This window comes from Sapajus apella, unplaced genomic scaffold (genome assembly GCF_009761245.1).
Source record: "Sapajus apella isolate SASKATOON/1434 unplaced genomic scaffold, GSC_monkey_1.0 scaffold25, whole genome shotgun sequence".
NCBI lineage: Eukaryota > Metazoa > Chordata > Mammalia > Primates > Cebidae > Sapajus > Sapajus apella.
In genome coordinates this window covers 16,492,108-16,515,922 of record NW_022436965.1, presented here as the reverse complement: position 1 = coordinate 16,515,922, position 23,815 = coordinate 16,492,108, and the positions used below count along the sequence as shown (strand labels likewise).

At 38.6% G+C, this 23,815-nt stretch overlaps 2 protein-coding genes and 1 long non-coding RNA gene across 9 annotated transcripts in view; 1 reads left to right on the top strand and 2 right to left on the bottom strand.

Annotated features, from left to right (window-relative positions):
* The window catches only part of KLHL20 (kelch like family member 20), a 46,646-nt gene extending 43,504 nt beyond the window's left edge, over positions 1 to 3,142 (top strand). For 2 of the 3 annotated variants that reach the window (XM_032291358.1, XM_032291356.1), the window contains one exon: positions 1,640 to 2,314. In XM_032291358.1, coding sequence (XP_032147249.1) covers positions 1,640 to 1,724 — 85 coding nt within the window. In that variant the 3' untranslated portion in view covers positions 1,725 to 2,314. Of the gene's footprint in view, positions 1 to 1,639 lie in introns of all 3 variants that reach the window. The other variant, XM_032291357.1, reaches the window with a different exon arrangement.
* LOC116560128 lies at positions 1,990 to 11,667 on the bottom strand. The gene is made up of 2 exons (XR_004272809.1): positions 10,597 to 11,667; positions 1,990 to 3,833 (listed from the first exon to the last, which is right to left on the bottom strand). It is a non-coding gene; the product is annotated as an uncharacterized LOC116560128 (long non-coding RNA).
* A 3,832-nt stretch (positions 11,668 to 15,499) lies between these two features.
* Positions 15,500 to 23,815, bottom strand: part of CENPL (centromere protein L) — a 65,201-nt gene continuing 56,885 nt past the window's right edge. For 4 of the 5 annotated variants that reach the window (XM_032291352.1, XM_032291351.1, XM_032291354.1 and 1 more), the window contains 3 exons: positions 23,347 to 23,598; positions 18,977 to 19,519; positions 15,500 to 16,457 (listed from right to left, as the gene is read on the bottom strand). In XM_032291352.1, the coding sequence (XP_032147243.1) occupies positions 16,386 to 16,457; positions 18,977 to 19,519; positions 23,347 to 23,598 (867 nt within the window). In that variant the 3' untranslated portion in view covers positions 15,500 to 16,385. Of the gene's footprint in view, positions 16,458 to 18,973; positions 19,520 to 23,346; positions 23,599 to 23,815 lie in introns of those variants that run through there. The other variant, XR_004272796.1, reaches the window with a different exon arrangement.

Genomic DNA, 23,815 nt, shown 5'->3' with positions numbered 1-23,815 from the left:
GGGAGACAGAGGTTGCAGTGAGTGGAGATTGCATCACTGCACTCCAGTTCTGGGTGACAAAGCGAGACTCCGTCTCAAAAGAAAAAAACGTAAGATTTACTTAGTGCTCCAAGCCCTGGGGATACAAAAGTGAATGATGACAACAACAAAAATTCCAGCTGAGCACATACCTGTAATCCCAGCTACTAGGAAGGCTGAGGCACAACAATCTCTTGAACCCAGGAGGTGGAGGTTGCAGTGAGCTGAGATCACACCACTGCACCCCAGCCTGGGTGGCAGAGCAAGCCTGTGTCTCAAAAACAAAAATTCCTTGCCCTCTTGGAGCTAGCATTGTATTGAGGGAGACAAACAGTACCATACCACAAGATGAAAGTGCTATGGCAAATATCAAAGCAGGGGAGGGGGCTAGGGAGTACAGAGAGGGGAATCTGTTTTCAAAGATGGCCAGGGAAGGCCTCGTTGGAAAAGTGGCATTTTAGCAGAACCCAGTAACAGTAAAGGATAGGTAATGGCAAGCCTTGGGCCTCTCACTTGCAGGATATTTTCTTCTACACACAGCTTTCTATTTTTACTGGGAATTTTGAATAAGCATTATTTCTGAAGACAGCCAAATTTACTGTCACTTAATCGCTATAATCTTATCTGAGGACTTGTTTTTTAGTAACTGTCACTAAATAGAATCAGTAATATATGACAAAGTAATAGTCGTGAAATTCTTAAGGATGATCTGTTGAGAGATTAATAAGTAAATATTTGCCGTTACATATCCCAGACTTCAAAACCAACTCTACCTCATAGCTGATAAGGGTCTAGTATTCTTCTCCATGGAAATCCTTAATTTTGAAGATGATCTTGTCACAAACTAGATGCTGACTTTCCTCAAATCTGGTTTTGTTTTATAAAGGACTTGAGAAGGCTTACAGAGTACATATAAGCAAAGGGATAAAAATAAAGCATTTTAGGCAAAGGCAAAATGTATGTAGGACAATAATATAGCCAGGGCAATTACAAAAATATAGAATATATAATTCTGTGTAATTGTTAGAAGTGAGGTATAAAGTTGTGAAGTTCTGATGAAAAAAGTGATTATGAGGCCGGGCGCGGTGGCTCAAGCCTGTAATCCCAGCACTTTGGGAGGCCGAGGCGGGTGGATCACAAGGTCAAGAGATCGAGACCATCCTGGTCAACATGGTGAAACCCCGTCTCTACCAAAAATACAAAAAAAAAATTAGCTGGGCATGGTGGTGCGTGCCTGTAATCCCAGCTACTCAGGAGGCTGAGGCAGGAGAATTGCCTGAACCCAGGAGGCGGAGGTTGTGGTGAGCCGAGATCGCGCCATTGCACTCCAGCCTGGGTAACATGAGTGAAACTCCGTCTCAAAAAAAAAAAAGAAAAAAGTGATTATGATGCTCTCTCATTCTTCACACAGCCTCCTATGAGTGAGAGTATGTCTGAAACAGCCCTGCTACTCACCAGTGCTCAATTGCAGCTTCTGATCCTAAGAATGAAGACAGTATTTGTGTGAAGCTGAAAATATTGGTTGTAATATAAAACACAGAAATGTGTTGTTAACATCTTATAGAAGAAATGGTGCTTTTTTTTCCAGTTAGAAAATCTCATTATGTTTCTTTCTTTGCAGGTTATATGGCGGGATGAATTACCGTCGGCTAGGGGGTGGCGTAGGAGTTATTAAAATGACACATTGTGAATCCCATATATGGTGAACACGTAGAAGACAGAGACTTGTGTATATTCCTCTCTATTCTGGGGAGCTTTGACTTTGGAGCTTTGTACAGCTTGAGAAAACATTAGAACAAATTTTATTCTTTGCTGGTGCCTCAACATATGGAAATACAAACCTGATGAAAGTACTTCTTCACCTGCAAGATGCACAATAATTTTCAGCTCTGTGAAGAAGAATATTTATTTTTTGCTTTAATTTATCATGGTTTTTTGTTGTTTTTGTTTTGAATTTATCCTTCCTCCCACAAAAACAAAACAAAAAACAGAAAATTCCAAGCAGCAAAACTTACTTTGTAAGATACTGACTTAGGTTTGAAAATACTATTTAGTAAGGTCAGAAGGGCTAATATGATTTGGTTATTATTTCTAGACACTCCGTCCACATGATTCCACTGCTTATAAGGATCACCAGGAATAAAGGTAGGTATGCAAAATGTATGAGCTAGCCATTCTTGCACTAAGCACCAGATGACTTGAAAATCTAAAAAACAAGAAAAGGCAACATCTCATTTTAAATAGTACAATTCAGAAGGAATACTAAATCAATAAAAACCAGGACTCAGACACTACAGTTTTCATCAGTGTAATTTTATGTCTTGTTTCTTTCTATATGAAATTGTTTGTTTAGTCTTTTTTCATAATATTCTCATAGAGTTTCTGCTAGATCTAGAGCTCTGCTCAGTGCCTCTTATAAAAATATATGAGTCTCATATGCTCTCTTGAGAATCCAAGAGAAGCACATGCAGCTCTACAAGAGTTTTTGCTCAAAAATGTTACCAACTAAAGCAACTGTTCTTTCCTGTTTCCTTATTGCTACCAAGGACCAGCAGGGAGAAATATCTTCTCCCAGCAGTGAATTCTGTTATGCAATTTATTCTTGATGCTCAGGCCTGGTTAAGCTGAGGCTTACCTTTAATAACAGCCTCCAAGGGAATGAATTCTTCAGTTCATGTAATAGCATACATTAAACAATGCAAAATCAATTGAGGCATTTTATTAATATCTTGGTTCTTTTATACAAACAATGTATCATTATCTTCATTCTATAAGGCCAGTGTTACTACTACTCTCAAATTGCACTTTCTGATAAAAAGTGTAAAATTTTTAAGGAAAATATAATTTCAATGGTTAAAGTTTTTTTTCTCATTATATTCATAGGCAAATTTTTTTCAATATATTTTGCAAGAAAACCTTTGAATAAAACTGACTGCATTTAAAAGGAATAACCTCCTTCTCCCTTCTCCCCCATTACAAAGATGTTTGGCAACTTTGTGTTTACATTTAAGACCATTTGCACCTTTTCAAGAAAAAAAAATAAGTATTTAGTAAACGTTTACATGTATCATTTTTGCTTTTTTCTAGCATGTATAACTTTTTTAAATAAAGGTAGTATTTACCATTAAAAAATTTTAGCTAATGCTTTTTATGCTTGTACTTTTGCTATTTAATTTGGAATTTGTTTCTATATCATTTATATTACCTGTATATAAAGTTATAAGTGCTTTCAACTTGAAGGAATAAAAGGATTGCCAGCTAGAATTATTACTAGGAATTTTCATTATATATATTTTATATGTTATATTACCTAACCAATAAACTTATTTTCTAGGTAGGACTTAGAATCATACAATTTTGACCTGGAAGGACTCTTTAATAATCATCTAATCCAAATCTATTACACTGATCCAAGTCTGAAAACCACAGAAATCTGCCTAAGAATAAATAGTCAATTAATGACAGAACCAACATTAGAAATCAGTTTCCTCAATTCCCAGTCCATTCCTCTTTCTGTACCACACGGCCACTACAGGTTTACCTGAAACCAAATATATGAAACCAGATCTACTATTTCATACATCTGAGGAAAAAGAGAGTAATGATAGCAAGAACCAAGCTAGGGATTAGACTATGCATTAGTCAGGAAGTCTCCAGTGGGAGCAATTCATAGGGCACTGATTCAAGAGTAGAGACCCAGGAATTACGCCACTGGCCAGAGTCTTCATTGGAGCCTGTTGGAGGTTTGATTTTCCCCTCCACTGAAGGCACTCCAGTTTTATTATTGATTGAAATTTATTCTATTAAAGGTATTGCTTTAAAATAGAATGTTTATTAACTTGTATGCATAGTTTTTTCCACAATTCAGTTAAGCTTGGGATGGAGGTTGGGTTGGCAGTCATTTTCATTTCATAAATAAGTCCACTGAAGCTTAGAAAGGTTAAAATGACATGGTAGTAGCTGAACCTTAAATCTGTGACCCCTGATTGCAAATCCTTTGTGCTCTGTACACATTCCCATATTCCTGTTTTTGTTTCCCAGTTTTGTTACATAATGTTTTACCTGCAGATAACCCACACTGCAGTGCAGATAAACCAGTGTAAAAGAAGAGGTCTTTCCTGAAGATGTGAGGGAGTAGGGGACGAGCCTTTCAAACTTTATGTTAACTGAGGAAACAGATGGGCAAACAAAAAAATTCAAGGAGAAAGAAATATAGGAGAGAGAGAAGCAACAGGAGGCAAAAATGGTCCACTAAACCTGAGTATGTCTGCCCAGTTGTGAGAAGTAGCTCTGTAAATTGCTTTGAGGGCCCTGCTGGAAATGATTGAAAAGAATGGTCCCAAGAAATGATAAAACTCTTCAACTAAGTTGTTGTACGTGTCCCTAACAGTGATCTTTCAATTATTTAGCTTGTAAGGTTAGGAACTTAGATTATTTTAAATGTAAAAAAGAAAGGATGGGTATTCACTGAACTATCATTAAATGTTTGGGGTTATTCCAATAACAGTAACCTACTAATACCCCTATCCTACAAGACTTTAAGCCTGAATGCCTAGGAAAAGAGGACACATATCTTCAGTGTGAATTTAGATCAATGAACCCTTGGGCTTCTAAACAGGAACAGCCTCTGCTTTCAAAAAGCTTAGTTTTAAACCTCAGTTTCATCAAGCCTCTGGATCAGTGGTTCTCAGAGTATGGTCTGTGGACTCCTGAAGTCCCCAATATCTTTCAAAGTATCCGTGAGTCGAAACTATTTTCTTAGTAAAACAGTTTTCTGCCTTTTTTTAGTGTAGAGGCATTTGCGCTAACGGTGCAAAAGCTATGGTGAGTAAAACTGCTGGTGTCTTAGCAAAACTCAAGGCAGTGGCACCAAACTGTACAACTAGCATAGTATTCACCACCACAGATTTGCAAGATTTTTTTTTACTTGTTTTTTTGTTTTTGTTGCTGTTGTTTTTGTTTGACACAGTGTCACTCTGTCACCCAGGCTTGAGTGCAGTGGTGAGATCTTGGCTTACTGCACCCTCCACCTCCTGGGGTTTAAGCAGTTCTCCTGCCTCAGCCTCCCAAGTAGCTAGGACTGACTACAGGTGCCCACTACCATGCCTGCCTAATTTTTGTATTTTTCGTAGAGACAAGGTTTCACCATGCTGGCCAGGCTGGTCTCAAACTCCTCCTGACCTCAAGTGATCTGCCCACCTCGGCCTCTCAAAGGTGCTGGGATTACAGGTGTGAGCCACCATGCCTCGCCTGGATTATTATTATTTTTAATTTGCTTAAGAATGTCCTTGAGGAAGCAACAAAAATTACTAATTTACTAAATCTCAACCTATGGACATATGTCTTTTTTTTTTTTCTTGAGACAGAGTTTCACTCTTGTTACCCAGGCTGGAGTGCAATGGCGCGATCTCGGCTCACCGCAACCTCCGCCTCCCGGGTTCAGGCAATTCTCCTGCCTCAGCCTCCTGAGTAGCTGGGATTACAGGCACGCACCACCATGCCCAGCTAATTTTTTGTAGTTTTAGTAGAGATGGGGTTTCACCGTGTTGACCAGGATGGTCTCGATCTCTTGACCTCGTGATCCACCCGCCTCGGCCTCCCAAAGTACTGGGATTACAGGCGTGAGCCACCACGCCCGGCCATATGTCTTTTTTCAATATTTTATTTGACAAAATGGGAAGTATGCATAAAACACTGCTGCAAACCAAAAATACAATGGTTGTCCCAAGAAAATCTTTTGAGACTGTTTTAAGATACAAGCTGAGGGGCCGGGCGCGGTGGCTCACGCCCATAATCCCAGCACTTTGGGAAGCCGAGGCGGGTGGATCACAAGGTCAAGAGATCCGAGACCATCCTGGTCAACATGGTGAAACCCCGTCTCTACTAAAAATACAAAAAATTAGCTGGGCATGATGGTGCGTGCCTGTAATCCCAGCTACTCAGGAGGCTGAGGCAGGAGAATTGCCTGAACCCAGGAGGCAGAGGTTGCGGTGAGCCGAGATCGTGCCATTGCACTCCAGCCTGGGTATCTGGGTAACAAGAACGAAACTCCATCTCCAAAAAAAAAAAAAAAAAAAAAAGATGCAAGCTGAAATACCTACTTTTTGGGAGAAAGACTGACACACAAGTTAAGGTCATTCAGACTTGGGTGCTGGGCAGACATCTTCTCTAAAATGAACAAAGTGAGGCTATCATTTCAAGGAACACAACCAACTACTTATTGTCAACCATATTCAAGAGAAAATTAAAATTTTGAGAAAGTTGTGTCAACTATGAACTTGACAGCTTCTTAAAAACTTTTATGATGAAATTGGTGATGACATTAATGAATGCTTTTTTAATTGCATAGTGAAGTGTGTCAACATGTGGAAGATCTGCATAACTCATGGCATCAGTTTTTCTAAATGATTAATGCACAGGTTAAGATGTATCCAAAGCACAAGATAGACCAACAGATCTTATGGGAACAATATGAAAGGTGCATTGATACGGTTTTAAATTTCAGCAATCACTTGTCAAGTTTTGATGTAATATCAAGAAAAATATCCATAATTATCAGAAAGGCTATTAAAATCCTGCCCCTTCCAATTTCATATTTGTGTAAGCTGTATTTTCTTGACATACTTTAACCAAAATATATTGCAAAAGATTGCAGAGGCAGATAAGAACTCAATTGCCTTCTAATAAGCCAGAAAGTAAAGAGTTGTACATAAAATGTTTTCAAAAACACTAAATTTTTTGATTGTGAAAAAAAAAAATTCGTTTTAAAAATGGTAGCCTGGGGTAGGCACAGTGGTTCATGACTGTAATCCCACCACCTTGGGAGGCTGAGGCAGGCAGATCACTTGAGGTCAGGAGTTTTGAGACCACCCTGGCCAGTATGGTGAAACCCTATCTCTACTAAATATACAAAAATTAGCTGGGCATGGTGGTGCACACCCATAATCTCAGCTACTTGGGAGGCTAAGGCAGGAGAATCGCTTGAACCTGTTGTGGAGGCTGCAGTGAACCAAAAAGCATGTAAATAGGTTTATTTTTGATGTACTAATTTTTCAATTTCTCCAATTTTAATTTCTAATATGGTAAATCACTAGATACAATGCATGCAAACAGAAGCTCTTTGTGTCCTCAAGTTTGTGAGACTTTAAAGGGGTCTCAAGGCAAAAATATTTGAGAACTGCTGTTCTTAATCTTCAGTTTATAGGAAATACAAAGGAACAGAGGAATGTGTTAACTTCATAGCAATTCATTGAGCAAAGTCCAAAGGTGCAAAACTTTACAAGGCAGATAGCTTCTCCAAAAACTGAATTGCAAGGAAAGAAAGTGGAGAGGGAGAAACAGAGTAAAAGGAATTTAAAACTCCTATCATCAGCCTAGAGCGGTGACTCATACCTATTAATATAATCCCCCAGCACTTTGAGGGCCAGGCAGGAGAATTGCATTAATCCAGGAATTCAAGACCAATTTAGACACAGAGAGAGACCCTGTCTCTACAAAAAAAAAAAAGTATGTGCGTGTGCGTGTGCGTGTGCGTGTGTAAAAATTAGCTGGGTATGTTGGGATTACTTGGCCCAGGAAGGTCCAGGCTGCAGTGAGCCATGATAACACCACTTGCACTACAGCTTTGTTGACAGAGCAAGACCCTGTCTCAAAAGCCAACCAGATAATGAGGGCGACATCCGTCACCCTATTGATCACCAGGGTTGATTCAGCGGATCTGGCTAGCTAGACAGGTGTCCCCTTCCTCACCACTCCATGTGCATCCCTCTTAAAGCTATGCACTCGGTGGAAGAGGACACCTATCCCCAACAGAGGAAGACTAGTCTTCAGTAAAGGGTATACCAGTAGCTGCACTCCCCTGCTAGAACCTCCAAACAAGCTCTCAAGGTCCATTTTTAAGAGAACATATGGTAGTCATGCCTCCGAGATTCCAGGCACTCCAAATGAGTTGTTGTATGTGGCAGTCTGCCTTTCTTTAAAAAAAGCACCAAATTTCAGGTAATAAGGCAGATAATGTTTCATATAATGCATTGCAGTATAAAACATGCAATGATTAATTATTTACATAGCCCAACAGAAGCGATTCAATAGTCTATCCTGATGCGGATTTTAAGAATGATTAGAAGTTATGCCTGAGAAAGGTTTGAAAGACAGTCATAGTTTTGCTAAATAGATGAGAGTAGAAAGGATATTCCAGGCAGGGCAGCATGTGCAAGATATACAAAAGGAAGACAGTGAGACAGTTATGCTGTTCAGGGAAATCAAAGCAGTCTACTTTCATGAGAATAAAGTACAAAAAAGCCAATGTCCAGAAGTAAGACTGGAGAAGCAGGTATCATCATAAGGATCTCATATGCCAGTAGTTTTCTCTCTTAGCTTTCTTTTCTGATGCTTAATTCTAGTAAGTTCGTCAAGGTGTGGTCAGGCTCTAAGAGGCCCCCAGTGATCCCTGCATTCTGATATTCACAGCCTTGTGTAACCCTCTCCCAAAATGCACCAGGGTTGGTCTGGTCTGTGTGCCTAATGGCGATGCTAGGAACTCTGGTGGGGAATGTTGATAATTGGTGACACTATGCATGTGTAGAGAAAAATGGTATATAGGAAATCTCTGTAACCTTCCACTGAATTTTGTTGTGAACCTAAAACTGCTCTAAGAAATAAACTATTAAAAAGTGGAGGGGGAATGGTATGTCACTTCCAAAATTAGGCTAAAAAGGACTCTAGCTTTTGTCTTGGGTGTTTTTCTCTCATCTTTCACGCTCTAGGAAATGCAAATACATAAAAGAATATAAGAAACCCCTGAAGCTTCATGTATCAACCATCCAGCTTCAAAAATTATCAGATTTTGCAAATCTTCTTTTATCTATCTCTTCCCACTCTTGCTTCTCCTCTCCATCACCCCTGGAGTATTTTAAAGTAGATCCCAGGCATCACCTTAAAGTCATGCACTTCATTCATAACGTTTTGGTCATTGGCAGACCACATATACGACAGTGGTCTCATAAGATTATAATACTGTATTTTTACAGTACCTTTTCTATGTTTAGATTTGTCTAGATACACAAAGCCTTACCATTATATTGCCTATAATATTCAGTACAGTAATATGCTGTACAAGTTCGTAGCCTCGGAGCAACAGGCTGTCCCATATAGCCTAGGTATGTTGTAGGCTATACTATCTAGATTTATGTAAGTACACTCCATGATGTTTATACAAAGATGAAATCACCTAAGGACATATTTCTCAGAACATACCCCTATTGTTAAGTGACGCATGACTGTATTTCACCCACATGTGAATATTTAACAGATAAGGTCTAACTATAACATTACCCACATTTGATAAAATTAACATTTCTTAACATCATCTAATACCCAGTCAATGTTAAAATTCCCCTAGTTACCACTTAATTTTCTACTATTATACTTTGAATTTTTCTTTTTTCCTGTCCTTTCTTTTGCTCACTTGGTCAAATTTCTATTTGGTTCCTTGGCCCTTTCATTTTAGAAATTCTTCTATAGTTTCTATTCTATTTGTGTGTGTGTATCTGCACTGCAACAGATATAAACATATTTCTCTATGAAGATACATTAAGAGGCTGTTAGAAATACTTCATAGTTGCTCTATAGCATCAGTCATAACATACGTGATACCTAGACAACCCGTGTTTAGAGATACTAAGGGTGGGAGGTGGCTTCGGGTGTTATCAGCTATCTCCATTATAAAATACTCCATCAATCTTTCACCTAAGGGTTTTAGCAGATACTGACTGATGCTTACATCTATTATTTCATTGAGAGTTATGAATTATGCCTTCTCTATCATTCCTTTGCGTTTATCAGCTGAAATATATCTTAAAAAACTTGCCCTGATCAGCTGTTTGATTATCTTGAAATATAAACTAGAAAGTAGAAAATGTTTGCTTCTCCCCTTTACCAGTTTTCAGAACTTGATTCTGCAGCAACCTCCAAAGGTAACTTACCAGTTTCTAAAATTCTGTTTCGTATTAGTATGAGCTCATAAATTATTTTTTACTTTAATATTTTGATGTAAATAAATTTTTATATATTTAATCAATTGCACTTTTTCCTTTTGATATTTGAATTGTCTCACCTTTGGCAAGTAGGGTCCCCCTACATTTTGGCTCCTATCCTTTTGACACAACTTTTGATAAGTTATCTTGCTTTCTGATATATGAAAGATATTTTTATACATTGCCCAAACCTGAGCCCTTCCTCAAGAAGTTCTAGCTCCTTTTAGTGGGAAATACTTACAGAACATAATCTGTATATTAATAATGTTCATTGTTAATGACTTTTTACTACTTCCAGGCATCTCCAGTAAACAAATATATGTGTTTTTTAGCAAAAGAAAACTAAATCATGAGTAACCTCAATAGATACAGAAAAAAAATTCTAACAAAGTATGCCTATTATAATAAACCCCCTCAACAAACTAGGAATAGAAAGGATCATTCTTGATAAAAGATATCTATGAAAAAACCTACAGCCAACATATTTAATGGTAAAAGATATAATGCTTTCCCACTAAAACAAGACTAAAATGTACATTCTTACCACTTCTGTTCACCATTGTACTGGAGATTCTAGCGAAGGCAATTCAGAAAAAAAAAAAAAAAAAAGATTAAAAATTAACTGTCTTTATTCACAGATATTAATCGTATATGTAGAAAATCCTAAAGAATTCAGTGAAAAAAACTACTAAAATAAACAAGTTCGCAAAGTCACAGGATACAAGAGCAATATACAAAATCACTTGTATTTCCATATGCTAGCAACAATTTGAAATGAAATTAGGAAAATGATTCCATTCTCAATAGATCTAAAAGAATAAAATATTTACAGAAGATTAAATAAATGTAAAAACATCCTGCTCATACATTAGAAGATGACGGCAACACTCCCCAAATTGCTCTATGGATTCAACACAATCATTATCAAAATCCCAGCTGGTTTGTTGTTGTTGTTTTTTTTTTTTGCAAAGATTGACAAGCTGATCCTAAAATTCTTATGGAAATGCAAAAGACTCAGCCAAACAACCTTGGAAAAAAAGCACGAAGTTGAAGGTCTCACACTTCCTGATTTCAAAACTCACTACAAAGCTATAGTAATTGAGATAGTGTCGTACTGGCATAAGAAGTGACAAGTAAATCAATGAAATAAAGTCCAGAAATAAACCCAAACATTCGTGAAATATTGATTTTTGAAAAAAGTGACAATTCAATAGGAAAAAAAGTCTGTTTCAACAAATGCTGCTGAAGCAAATTAATATCCACATGCAAAAAGATGAATTTGGACCCCCTACCTCACACCATACACAAAATTTAACTCAAAACGACATACCTAAATTTAAGACCTAAAATTAGAAAATCCTAAGGAGAAAAGAGTAAACCTTTAGGACCTCAGGTTAAGCAATGGCTTCTTAACACCAAAAGTACAAGCAATAAAAGAAAAAAAAAATTGATCGATTACACTTCATGAAAAAACTTTTGCACTTTAAGAGTTAATTCTGATATTCCCAATTAAATGTAATATTATAGTTTTTACTCACTTGATTTTATAATTGTGTATTTTTTATGCTGAAATTTTTTTTTTAATGTCACCCAGGCTGGAGTGCAGGGGCACAATATTGGTTTACTGCAACCTCTACCTCCCAGGCTCAAGTGATCCTACCACCTCAGCCTCCCAAGTAGCTGGGACTACAGGCACGTGGCACCATGCCTGGCTAATTTTTTGTAAGACAGGGTTGTGCCATGTTGCCCAGGGTGGTCTCAAACTTCTGACCTCAGATGATCCACCCACCTCAGCCTCCCAAAGTGCTAGAATTAAAGGCATGAGCCACCATGCCTGGCCTACACTGAAAATCTCAATAATTACATACACTTTACCTTATTATAAATAGTGCCAAAATAATAATAGACAACTGAATGTGATTTAAAATTTATTTACTGCTCTTCTTTTTCTAGAATGGAGCCTGCTAGAATATACAACCAAAATACCACAAATTTAAAGATACCCCAGGCCAGTGCAGTGGCTCATGCCTGCAATCCCAGCACTTTGGGAAGCCAAGAGGGAGAAGATCACTTGAGCCCAGGAGTTCAAGACTAGCCTGGGCAACACAAGAAGGCCCCAACTCTAAAAAAAAAAAAAAAAAAGGCCAGTGGCATATGCCTGTAGTCCCAACTACTCAGGAAGCTGAGGTGAGAGGATCATTTCAGCCAAGAGTTTGAGACCAGCCTAAGCAATACAGCAAGATCCCATCACTAAAATAAAATAAATAAGGTGAGGTGTGGTGGCTCACACCTATAATCCTAGCATTTTGGGAGGCCAAGGATGGAGGATTGTTTGAGCCTCGGCTGAGATGGGAGCAGTTCAAGACCAGCCTGGACAATATAGTGAAACCCCATCTCTATCAAAAATTGAAAAAATTAGCTGGGCGTGGTGGCAGGCACCTGTAGTCCCAGCTACTTGGGAAGCTGAGGAGGGAGGATGGTTTGAGCCCAGGAGATGGAAGCTGCAGTGAGATGAGATTGTGCCACTGCACTCCAGCCTGGGCCACAGAGCTAGACCCTGTCTCAAAAAATAATTAAATTTAATTTAAAAGATACAGAAAAAATTTTGTGTGGGCTGAGTGCAGTGGCTCATGCCTGTAATCCCTGAACTTTGGGAGGCCAAGGCAGGAGGATTGTTTGAGCCCAGGAGTTTGAGACCAACCTGAACAACATAGGGAGACCCCATCTCTACAAAAATTAAAAAATTAGCCAGGCATGGTGGCAATATGCCTGTGGTTTCAGCTACTTGGAAGGCTGAGGTTGGAGGATGCTTGAGCCAGGGAGGTCAAGGCTGCAGTGAACTGTGATTGTGCCACTGCACTCCAGCCTGGGGAACAGAGCAAGACCCTGTCTCAAAAAAGAACAAAAAAATTTGTGTGATTATGAACTTAATATAGTTAGGCTCATTTGTTTAAATTGCTAAGGATTGCTTTGTTTTTTCCTTTCCTTCTAATTTTGTTTCATAATTAATATAAAACACTTACATGGTTCTAAACTACCAAAAAGGAACATTCAGGTAAATTAACTTTCATTCCTGTCCCCTCTACCCTGTTCCTTCCTTCTCCCTATAAGTAAATACATTTATAAGTTTGTGGTTTATCCTTACATTGTTTTTTGAAAGCGTAAGGAAATACACACTCATATCTCTCTCATTCCTTACATAAAAAGTGGCATACTCTACATTCTGTCCACATATATTGCTCTTTCACCTAACAACATATTCTGGAGATCATACCATGGGAGTAAAGAGATATCTTCCCCAATCCTTTTTATAATTGCATAGTAGTAATTCATTTTGCAGCTATACTAGGCCTGATGAGCATTTGAGTTGTTTTTAGTCTTGCTATTACAAATACTGTTGTAATAAGTAAGCTTATACTTGCTTCATTTCATATTTTTTTGCCAGTTGCTAATCAAAAGGTGACTGCACACATAATTTTGTTCAATATTGCTAACTTCTTCTCTATTAGGGTTATATTATTTGCAATAACCTTTTAACTGTTTCCCTTCTTCCACTCTTGTCTACCTATACCCATTCTCCCTCATATCTTATAAAATCCTATAGAAATCTAATTGAATCATATTACTCTCTTAAGTGGCTTCCCATTGCATTTAGAATAAAATCCAGTCTCTTCACACCCTACAAACATAGATGATATAGCTCCTGCCTCCGTATAAAGTTAGGATTAGGTTTGACTATGACCAAGTAAGACCCAAAATGACAATAGCTAAAACAGGATAGACGCGTGTTTCTCTGACAAGTAAGTCTAGAGGAAGACTGTCTCTGGAGTTTACCTTCAAGAAAACCTCAGGGCACAAGCTCCTCCCAAGCCATGCTCTGTCATCCCTAGGACTTGCTCCTCATCCCCATGACCTAAGAGAATAGCTATAGTACTAGTCATAATATCAATATTCCAGGCAGCAAAGTTGGAAGAAGGGAAAAGTAAGAAAAGGAGTAAGGGGTACATGCCAGCTGTTTTTCATAATAGGTAAGATTCCTGGAAGCTCTACTTCAATTTGTATCCCATGGATCAGAACTTATTCATATGACTATACCTACCTACAAGGAAGGCTGGAAAATATCATCTTTATTCTGGCCAGCTAGGTGCCCTCGCCAAAAACTGGGAGATATTATGCCATGGAAGAAGGCTTTGCTGCACAGCCTATCAGTTTCATCTCATACTATGCCATACACCCTTACTCACTATGCTCTGGCCAGAAAACTTCCTTTGTTCCTCAGAACAGCCAAACTCTTACCTGTCTCAAGGTTTCTCCTGCCTAGCACACTGTTCTTCAGATCTTCACATGGCTAGTTCCATCTCATCATTCAGGACTCACTTCAAAGGTCACTTCCTCAGACAGACCTTCTTTGACTACTGTATGGAAGTAGTTATACTGCATATGCCTTTCATACTGCACTGCCTTACTTTCTTCATAGCATTTGTCTCCATCTGAAATTACTTACCTTTTGCCTTACTTCACTAGAATTTCCTCAGAACAGAAACCTTTCTTTCATTTCTTCACTGCTGTATTCCTATTACCCAATACAATTCTAAGCACATGGTAGGAGTTTAGTATTAGTTTAATGGATGAATGTCTGACTCCAAAGCCCATGCTTTCCCCATTACCTCTGCTGCTCCTAGTATATCTGAAATAATATCCCCTTCCAGTAATCTTTTTTTTTTTTTTTTTAGAATGACAGCCTATTAAAGTTATTTTCATTCAAGATTTTTTATTTATTTTTTTTTTTGAGACGGAGTTTGGCTCTTGTTACCCAGGCTGGAGTGCAATGGCATGATCTCGGCTCACCGCAACCTCCGCCTCCCGGGTTCAGGCAATTCTCCTGCCCCAGCCTCCTGAGTAGCTGGGATTACAGGCACGCGCCACCATGCCCAGCTCATTTTTTGTATTTTTAGTAGAGACGGGGTTTCACCATGTTGACCAGGATGGTCTCGATCTCTTGACCTCGTGATCCACCCGCCTCGGCCTCCCAAAGTGCTGGGATTACAGGCTTGAGCCACCGCGCCCGGCCAAGATTTTTTTAAAAATTGTTTCTAAAGTAAAAGAAAATCTTATGCTCAGTAAGTAAAAAGAGGAGATTTAGGTAAAACATCATGGGCAAGTATCTTAAGTTGCTCGATCTCAGAGTTTTCATCTGTAAAAAGAAAGAATTGATTAAAACTGATTTAATCTACAGATATTTACCAAGCATTATGCTAAACTAGGACATGAAGGTTAAATAATCCCTGACCTCAAAAGAGGCTCACAGGTAGCTTTCAACTCTGTAATTCATATGATTCTATGTTACTGTTAGTCTATACCCTCTGTGTTAACAGAAAAAGCCTACCAATTTCCACTACTGAGATATTAATTAAAAGATGTCATCGAGACATTGATAAGCACATTACTTCATTTTAAAATAAACATTTAATTCAACATTGCAACAGGAGTTGAACTGTATTTAAAACGGAAGCATATTCATGGCTAAAACAATGTGTATATTAATCTTTAGTTCCCTTTTGAGGATATTTTGATTGCCAGTTCTCTGCAGGGAAATGGCTAGGAAAATGTCTTTAGAAGACAGTTCTTTCTGAATGCAAGTCTAAAATGCTTTTTAAAGATTTCTAAAGACCCAAATCAGAAATATCCATTAGATATATCTCATTTGAATCCTAAGCGTTTAAACATAATAAACACTGTATTTATTTATTTTTTTATTTTTTGAGGCAGAATCTCACTCTGTTGTCCAGGCAGAAGTGCAGTGGCACAATCTTGGCTCATTGCAGCCTCTGTCTCCTGGGTTCAAACAATTCTCCTGCCTCAGCTGCCCCAGTAGCTGGGATTATAGGCATGCACCCCCACACCCAGCTAATTTTTGTATTTTCAGTAGAGATTTTCACCATGTTGGCCAGGCTAGTCTCAAACTCCTGACATCAAATGATCCACCCACCTCAGCCTACCAAAGTGCTGGAATTACAGGTGTGAGCCACCAAGCCCAGCCTATATAGACATATTTAAAGATGACAAGAAATTAACAACTCAGCATTTTGAGAGTGGCATGCCAGATCATCATGATTACAACATGGGCACCTGACTGTTGCTCATCTACTACCATATTCTTTGTTCTTCTAGATCCTTCTTGACTTCCATCTTGGCAACTCCAAAGGCATGGTGGGGAAAACAGATGAAGAGATAGATGCCTATTTCTCCCGCAGTCTCTTTCAGCATAGCAATTGGGCAAGTAATCAATAAGAAAAGGGTATATAATCTTTAACTTATAGTCCACATAAGGCCTCACTCAATTTGAAAAATTGCCAGTTCTGTCAAATATGCTAACACTCCAATAAGGTATTTATGACACAGAATCTGCAAAAAGAAAAAGAAGACATTTAAAGTTAGAATAGTGTTAATTATAACAAAGCAGATTGATATTTGAATAATCAATGAATATTAGTCTAGTTTCTAAATTTAATTCATTAAGTTTACCACATGCAATACACTCATTTTTGGCCAGACACAATGGATCATCCCTATAATCCCAACACTTTAAGAGGCCAAGGCAGGAAGATCACTTGAGCCCAGGAGTTCAAGGCCAGTCTGGGCATAAAAGGGAGACCTCGTCGCTACAAAAAAATGTTTTAAATTAAAAAATAGCCAGCTGTAGTGCTATACACCTATAGTCCCAGCTGCTCACAAGTCTGAGGCAGAAGGATCACTTGAGCCCAGGAGTTCAAGGTTATAGTGAGCTATAATCATTCCAGACTGGGTGAAAGAGTGAGACTATGTCTTTAAAACAAAAAACAAACCACTCATTTTTATATTTTCTATTTCTTTCCTTTTTCATTTTTTAATGTTGGTCTCTTCCCATCAAAATTATTTCCCAACCAACTGTTGCACTGTGACCTCCAGTTTGAAAAGCATGAATATAGTGCTTAAAGACACAGTACTGACTTCTTGGATCTAAGGGATAAGAGTTCAAATCGTGATTCTTCCTCTTATAAGCTATCTTGTTTGTCATTTAAACCTATTTTGGCTTCAGTTTCCTTGTGTTAAAATATGGATTAAAACACCTAACTGGCTGGGCGCAGCGGCTCACGCCTGTAATCCAGCACTTTGGGAGGTCAAAGTGGGTGGATCATGAGGTCAGGAGTTTGAGACCAGCCTGGCCAACATGGCGAAACCTCAGCTCTACTAAAAATACAAAGATTAACCAGGCCTGCTGGTGGGCGCCTATAGTCCCAGCTATTTGGAAGGCTGAGGCAGAAGAATTGCTTGAACCTGGGAGTGAGCCAAGATCGTGCCACTGCACACCAGCCTGAGCAACAGAGCAAGACTTCATCTCAAAGGAAAAAAAGAAAAAAAAACCACCCAGCTAACCGGGCATGGTGGCTTACGCCTGTAATCCCAGCATTTGGGGAGGCCAAGGCAAGTGGATCGGTTGAGGTCGGAGTTAGAGACCAGCCTGGCCAACATGGTGAAACCTTGTCTCTACTAAAAATACAAGAGTTGGGCCGGGCGCAGTGGCTCAAGCCTGTAATCCCAGCACTTTGGGAGGCCGAGGCGGGTGGATCACGAGGTCAAGAGATTGAGACCATCCTGGTCAACATGGTGAAACCCCATCTCTACTAAAAATACAAAAAATCAGCTGGGCATGGTGGCACGTGCCTGTAATCCCAGCTACTCAGGAGGCTGAGGCAGGAGAATTGCCTGAACCCAAGAGGTGGAGGTTGCGGTGAGCCGAGATCGCGCCATTGCACTCCAGCCTGGGTAACAAGAGCGAAACTCCGTCCCCCAAAAAGCTGGGATTCGAGAGATTACAAGAGTTAGCAGGGCATGGTGGCAGGTACCTGTAGTCCCAGCTACTCAAGAGGCTGAGGCAGGAGAATCACTCGAACCCAGGAGGCAGAGGTTGCAGTGAGCTGAGATCGCACCACTGCACTCCAGCCTGAGTGACAGAGAGAGACTCCACTTCAAAAAAAATAAATAAAAATAGTAGGCCGGGTGCAGTGGCTCACACCTGTAATCCCAGCACTTAAGGAGGCCAAGGCAGGTGGATCACGAGGTCAAGAGATCGAGACTGTCCTGGCCAACATGGTGAAACCCTGTCTCTACTAAAAATACAAAATTAGCCAGGTGTGGTGGCTCATGCTTTTAGTCCCAGCTACTCAGGAGGGTGAGGCACGAGAATCACTTGAACCCAGGAGGCAGAGGTTGCAGTGAACCGAGATCACACCACTACTGATGGAATAAGACTCTGTCTCAAAAAAAAATACCCACAAAAAAACACCTAACTACAGTGTTGCTCTAAAGATTAGAATTTAAGGTCTGTTAAACTCTTAGTACAGTGACAAGATCACAAAACATTTACTGAATGTATATTGTGACTGTATATTTTAATATATTTTAGAAGCCAATTCTCAGTTTATTTCTGATACTTCTTATCAGAAATGACTTTGTAGAGAATAAAACAATGTCTCTATTATTTCTTTCCCAATGAGGATAGAAAAGCCTAGAATATAAAGATGACATCTTAGTTCTATGTTTCTGGCTATATCTATATTTTTTTTGGTCTAACATACAACATTCTCTGTTACTCTGATCATTATTTCAAAATTTCACAAGAAACAATTTTGAAAGGTTCAAAGTTACTACAAAATAATAATTCATATTATTACCAAAGGCTGAAGCACACAGCATATAGTGTCCTTCCATTATAAAGCTATTATCTGCAAGGTAAAGACTTCAGTAAACCATAAAGCATAAAATAAAGGCTATTGTCTTGAATACATTCGAATGTGTTTCTTCAATGTGGACAATACAATCATCATACATTTTTAAAACCATGCAATAAGGAAAAATTACTTAACTAGATTGTTCAAACTAACCTTTATTTTTCCATCAGTATGTGCTGAAGCTACAGATGTTGAAACACGAACCAATCTTGTGGCTGATAAATGAATTTTGAAATGCCTATGGAAATGTGAATAAAGGCAGTCCATGAATAAGTCAACTTCTTCCTGGGTAACCTCCCCAGGTGTTTTGTGGACACTGTCCCATAAAGCTTTTGCATCCTCTGGATGTATTGCGTAAGAAATGTCCAGACTTTGAGGGCTACAGGGTACAGACCAAAGAAATTCAGTAGTAGCCACATAATGGTCCATTTTGCATGCAGTCCACATGGCAGCCATCCAGGAAAGATTAAATGCATTGATTGCTAAAGGACTGAAATAACAGTCAAAAGTTTTCTGAAACCAAGTTCCAATTATGGCTGTGTTAGACTCTGCTCCATTTGCAAGGAATAAGGGCAGACAGGTGAAATCTTCTGAAACAGTCTCCAGAAGACTATCTCCAAATATACAGCAGAACCAGCCAGTCCACAGCACTTTACCTTCTCTATTCTCAGATGGCAATTGAGATTTTGACAGAATCTACAAAAGAAACAGGTTCCTTAAATTCAAAAGTATATTTACTTCTAAATTACATCTTCTCAAAATTAGTTCATTAAAAATAAAACAATCCAATGTAATACTTGCAAAAAACATAAAGGATAGTCTCCCCAATGATTAAAAGGGCTTATCAAAATAACTGGCCTTTTTTTTTGAGATGGAGTCTCACTCTGCCACCCAGGCTGTAGTGCAGTGGCACAATCTCGGCTCACTGAAACCTCCACCTCCTGGGTTCAAGTGATTTTCCAGTCTCAGCCTCCTGAGTAGCTGGGATTACAGGCATGCACCACCACACCCAGCTAAATTTTCTATTTTCAGTAGAGACAGGGTTTCACTATGTTGGCCAGGCTGATCTTGAACCTCCGACCTCAGGTGATCTGCCTGCCTCGGCCTTCCAAAGTGCTAGGATTACAGGCATGAGCCACCATGCCCAGCCCCCAATATTCTTAAACAGTGGAAACATGCATGATATAAGATCTTGATGTAACCAAAATGCAAAGTAAGAGCTACCAATATGGTAATAACCAGATACAGTACCCTGAAACAAACAAACAAAAACCCTCAACTTTAGAAAGAACTGTAAAAGGTCACAAAATCCAAAGTGTTTGAATTCTTTCATTGAGGAATACTTCAATATTTCCTAAGGCAGGACTATCAACTTAAAATGTTCTTTTATATGTTAGACCCTACAGTTTCTACCCACTGGTCCTGCTTTCTTCCTTTTGGACATGTAGAATATAATCTAATCTAATCTCTCTTCTACAGGAAAAGTCCTTCAAGTATTTGATGGTCCCTATCATATATAGTACTAAGTTCAACATTTCCAGTTTCTTCAACCATTCCGCCTATGACATGCTTTCACATTTTCTCACTATTCTAGTCACTCTTCCCTGAAATTATTTTGCATAGGAATCATTCGTAAGTGAATATCATTACTTTAAATAGGTCTGATTCAGGGAGGAGGGGAAAAAAGGTCTGAGTGCAAGACCTTTTTTTAAAGGCTAAACCACCACCTTTAACCTAGATTAGACTCCTGTTAATGTAATCGCAGATTGCAGTTTTCTGGTTTTTAGTTGACAGCTTTATATAAACTAGCCCTGTATATTCATGTTTGCTGTTATTGGTAAATTTCTCCCAACTTATACTGAGGCAATAAGCTTATTCCTACTAAAATTTTAATCTCTTTTGATTTGGCTCATTGGACAATCCATGCAGATCATTTAGGATCTTTGATTACATTTTTAGCTGACTGTCTAAGCTCTCAAACTTTAAATTTTAAGTTACACAACAAATATGCCTTCCAGATACTCACAGAAGTCTGTTAAAGCATTAAGCAAACCAAGGTTAAGATCACAGCTTTGTATAATAGCCCTTCAGATAAGATCATTTACACAGTTACTTTTATCATATTTCTCCTTCTTGTTCAAGAAATTATCAAAGACTCCCAAATACCCAGAAGTTTAGATATGTTTATCATACTTTCATGACCTAAGAGTCCTGTAACCCTATCAAGAAATGAGATTTAATTTGAAAACTATTAGAACACTATACCAGGAATTCAAGAGGTCATTTCTAATTCTCATAAGGGTATATGCTTGACTGATGACATGCAAGTCACAAACTTTGTGCATCTACTGCTTCACTTGATAAAAACTGCTAATTGTCTCTCAAGTATTCATTTGTCCTTCCACAATAAAATAGTCCCTTTACAGCTGGGCGAGATGGCTCACGCCTGCAATCCCAGAACTTTGGGAGGCAGAGGCAAGTGGATCACTTGAGCTCAGGAGTTTGAGACGAGCCTGGGCAACACGGTGAAACCCTGTCTCTACAAAAATATAAAAATTAGCCTGTCATGGTAGCACATGCCTGTAGTTCTAGCTACTTGGTGGGGGCTGGGGGGGGAGGCTGAGGTGGGAGGACTGCTTGTGCCCAGGAGGCAGAGGTTGCAGTGAGCCAGGATAGTGCCACTGCACTCCAACCTGGGTGACAGAGTGAGAACTTGTCTCAAAAAGTCTCTTTACTTAAGTTGGCAGAGTACCCACTGAAAAAAATTCTTTTCTAGCTTCCCTTCCAACTAAGATATAAACAGAAGTTATTGGGTCTCAGCAAGATTTACTCTGCATCAGATTCTGTTTGTCCTTCCCATCTTTCTCCTACTTCCTGCCGGGAACTTGAATATAATGTTTACAGCTGCTGGAGACATCTTATGTTAGACCATAAGGTAACTTTTAGGATGGAAGCCATGCACCAAGGAGAAGAAAGAGCCTAGATTATTAATGATTTCATCAAGCATCATACCAGCCTTGGACAGCTTACCTCTACGAATTTAAAAAAAAGACAGTATACCACTAACTTGTTTAATTCACTCTTATTTAGGCTAAACCTAATCCTAGAACATCTTGAGATCTTTGCCAATACCATGACCTACATCGGGCTCAGCAAATTTTTTCTGCAAACGGCCAGATAGTAAGCATTTCAGACTTTGCTGGCAATATGGTCTCTGTTGCAACTTCTCAACTCAGCTGTTATAGCACAAAAGCACCCACAGACAATATATAAGTAAACAAAAGGGGCTATGTTCCAATAAAACCTTATTTACAAAAACAAGCAGCAGGTCAGATTTGGCCTACGGGCCATGGTTTACTGACCCCTAATCTATACAAACAAAAAGTCAGCCCTTTTCAACTGTTTGAGAACTTAATTTCCTTATCCAGTATTAAAATTAGTTAGCTCAAAAGAAACAGAAGCAGCAGGCATGAATAATAAACCAAATAAATCTAAGGCTGAGTGCGGTGGTTTATGCCTGTAATCCCAGCAATTTGGGAGGCCGAGGAGGGTGGATCACTTGAGCCCAGAAGTTTGAGACCAACCTAGGCAACATGGCAAGACCCTGTCTAAAAAAAAATAAAAAATTTACCCGAGTGTAGTGACATGTATCTGTAGTCCCAGCTACTTGGAAGGCTAAGGTGGAAGGATCACTTAAGCCCAGGAGGTTGCAGTAAACCAAGATCGTGCCACTACACTCCAGCCTGGGTGACAAAGTGAGACCCTGTCTCAAAAAAAAAGAAAGCAATGCAACATTTTATATTCCTTCCTATAAATAGTATATAAGAGCAACAGAACTATCTTGATTGATGAAGAAGCCAGATTTATTTATTTATTGTATTTTTTGTAGAGATGGGGTCTTGTCATGTTGCCCAGGCTGGTGCTGAACTCCTGGCTCAGGTGATCTGCCCGTCCTGGCCTCCCAAAGTGCTGGTATTACAGGAGTGAGCCACTGCACTGCACCCGGGCCTTAAAATATTACATCCCTGAGAGTAACCCAGCATGAAGTATCACAATATTTAATGATATACTATATATTTTTATACTAAAATTCTACTTCTAGAAATTTAGTCCCAGTAAAAACCACAAAAATATAGAATTCCTAATGATATGAGTAATTGTCTACAATATTAGTAAAAAAGTCATAATGCAAAAGTATGGGCAATACAACCCCAATTTCAAGACTATATATACAGATAACCAAACATATATACCAAAATGTTAAACTATAATTTTTAACTTTTTTGTACTTTTATGTATTTCCTGTTTTTAAAAATAAACATGATTTTGTACACAAACTACATATATACGAAAAAAATTTAAGTTGATTAGATCTAATTATTAGTTTAGTCAAACAAGACCCACAATACATTATAAATCACACACTTAAAATTTTTAAAACAGAAAAATGCCACAACAATTTCCAAACAAAGAAAATGCAGATTCTTTTCCCCTAGGAAGCAAGTATTGTTTACATATTATACCTGGACTAGGAATGCTTCAGGGTCCCTTTGTGTTCCCTTGATTCCTAGGACAGTAGAAAAAATCACTTTGACGTTGAAGTCTTCTCCCACTTCCACAGCAAGCCCTTTTTGCTTTTCAGCAACAATAAAAGCATTCAGAAGTCTAGAATACTCTTTGAGATTACTATAGGAGAATTTATATAAGGGAGTTAAACTATATAAAGTCCACTGTTTATGCAGAAGGAATGCAACCTTTTGAGGGTCAACATCTTCCTAAAAAAAAAAAAAAAAAAAAAAAAAAAGACAAAGTAAGTTTAAAACTAGGAAACATTGGTAAGAATTTAATATAGCATTTAAAGCATTTAATACAAATCAATTATTGGGTACCTGATTTTTGCACTCCAACCAAACGAGTTTGCAGGACTTTTTGCAGATCCTTGAAGAGATCTTTACTTTGCTGTACCTTCTCTTTTTTTTTTTTTTTTTTTTT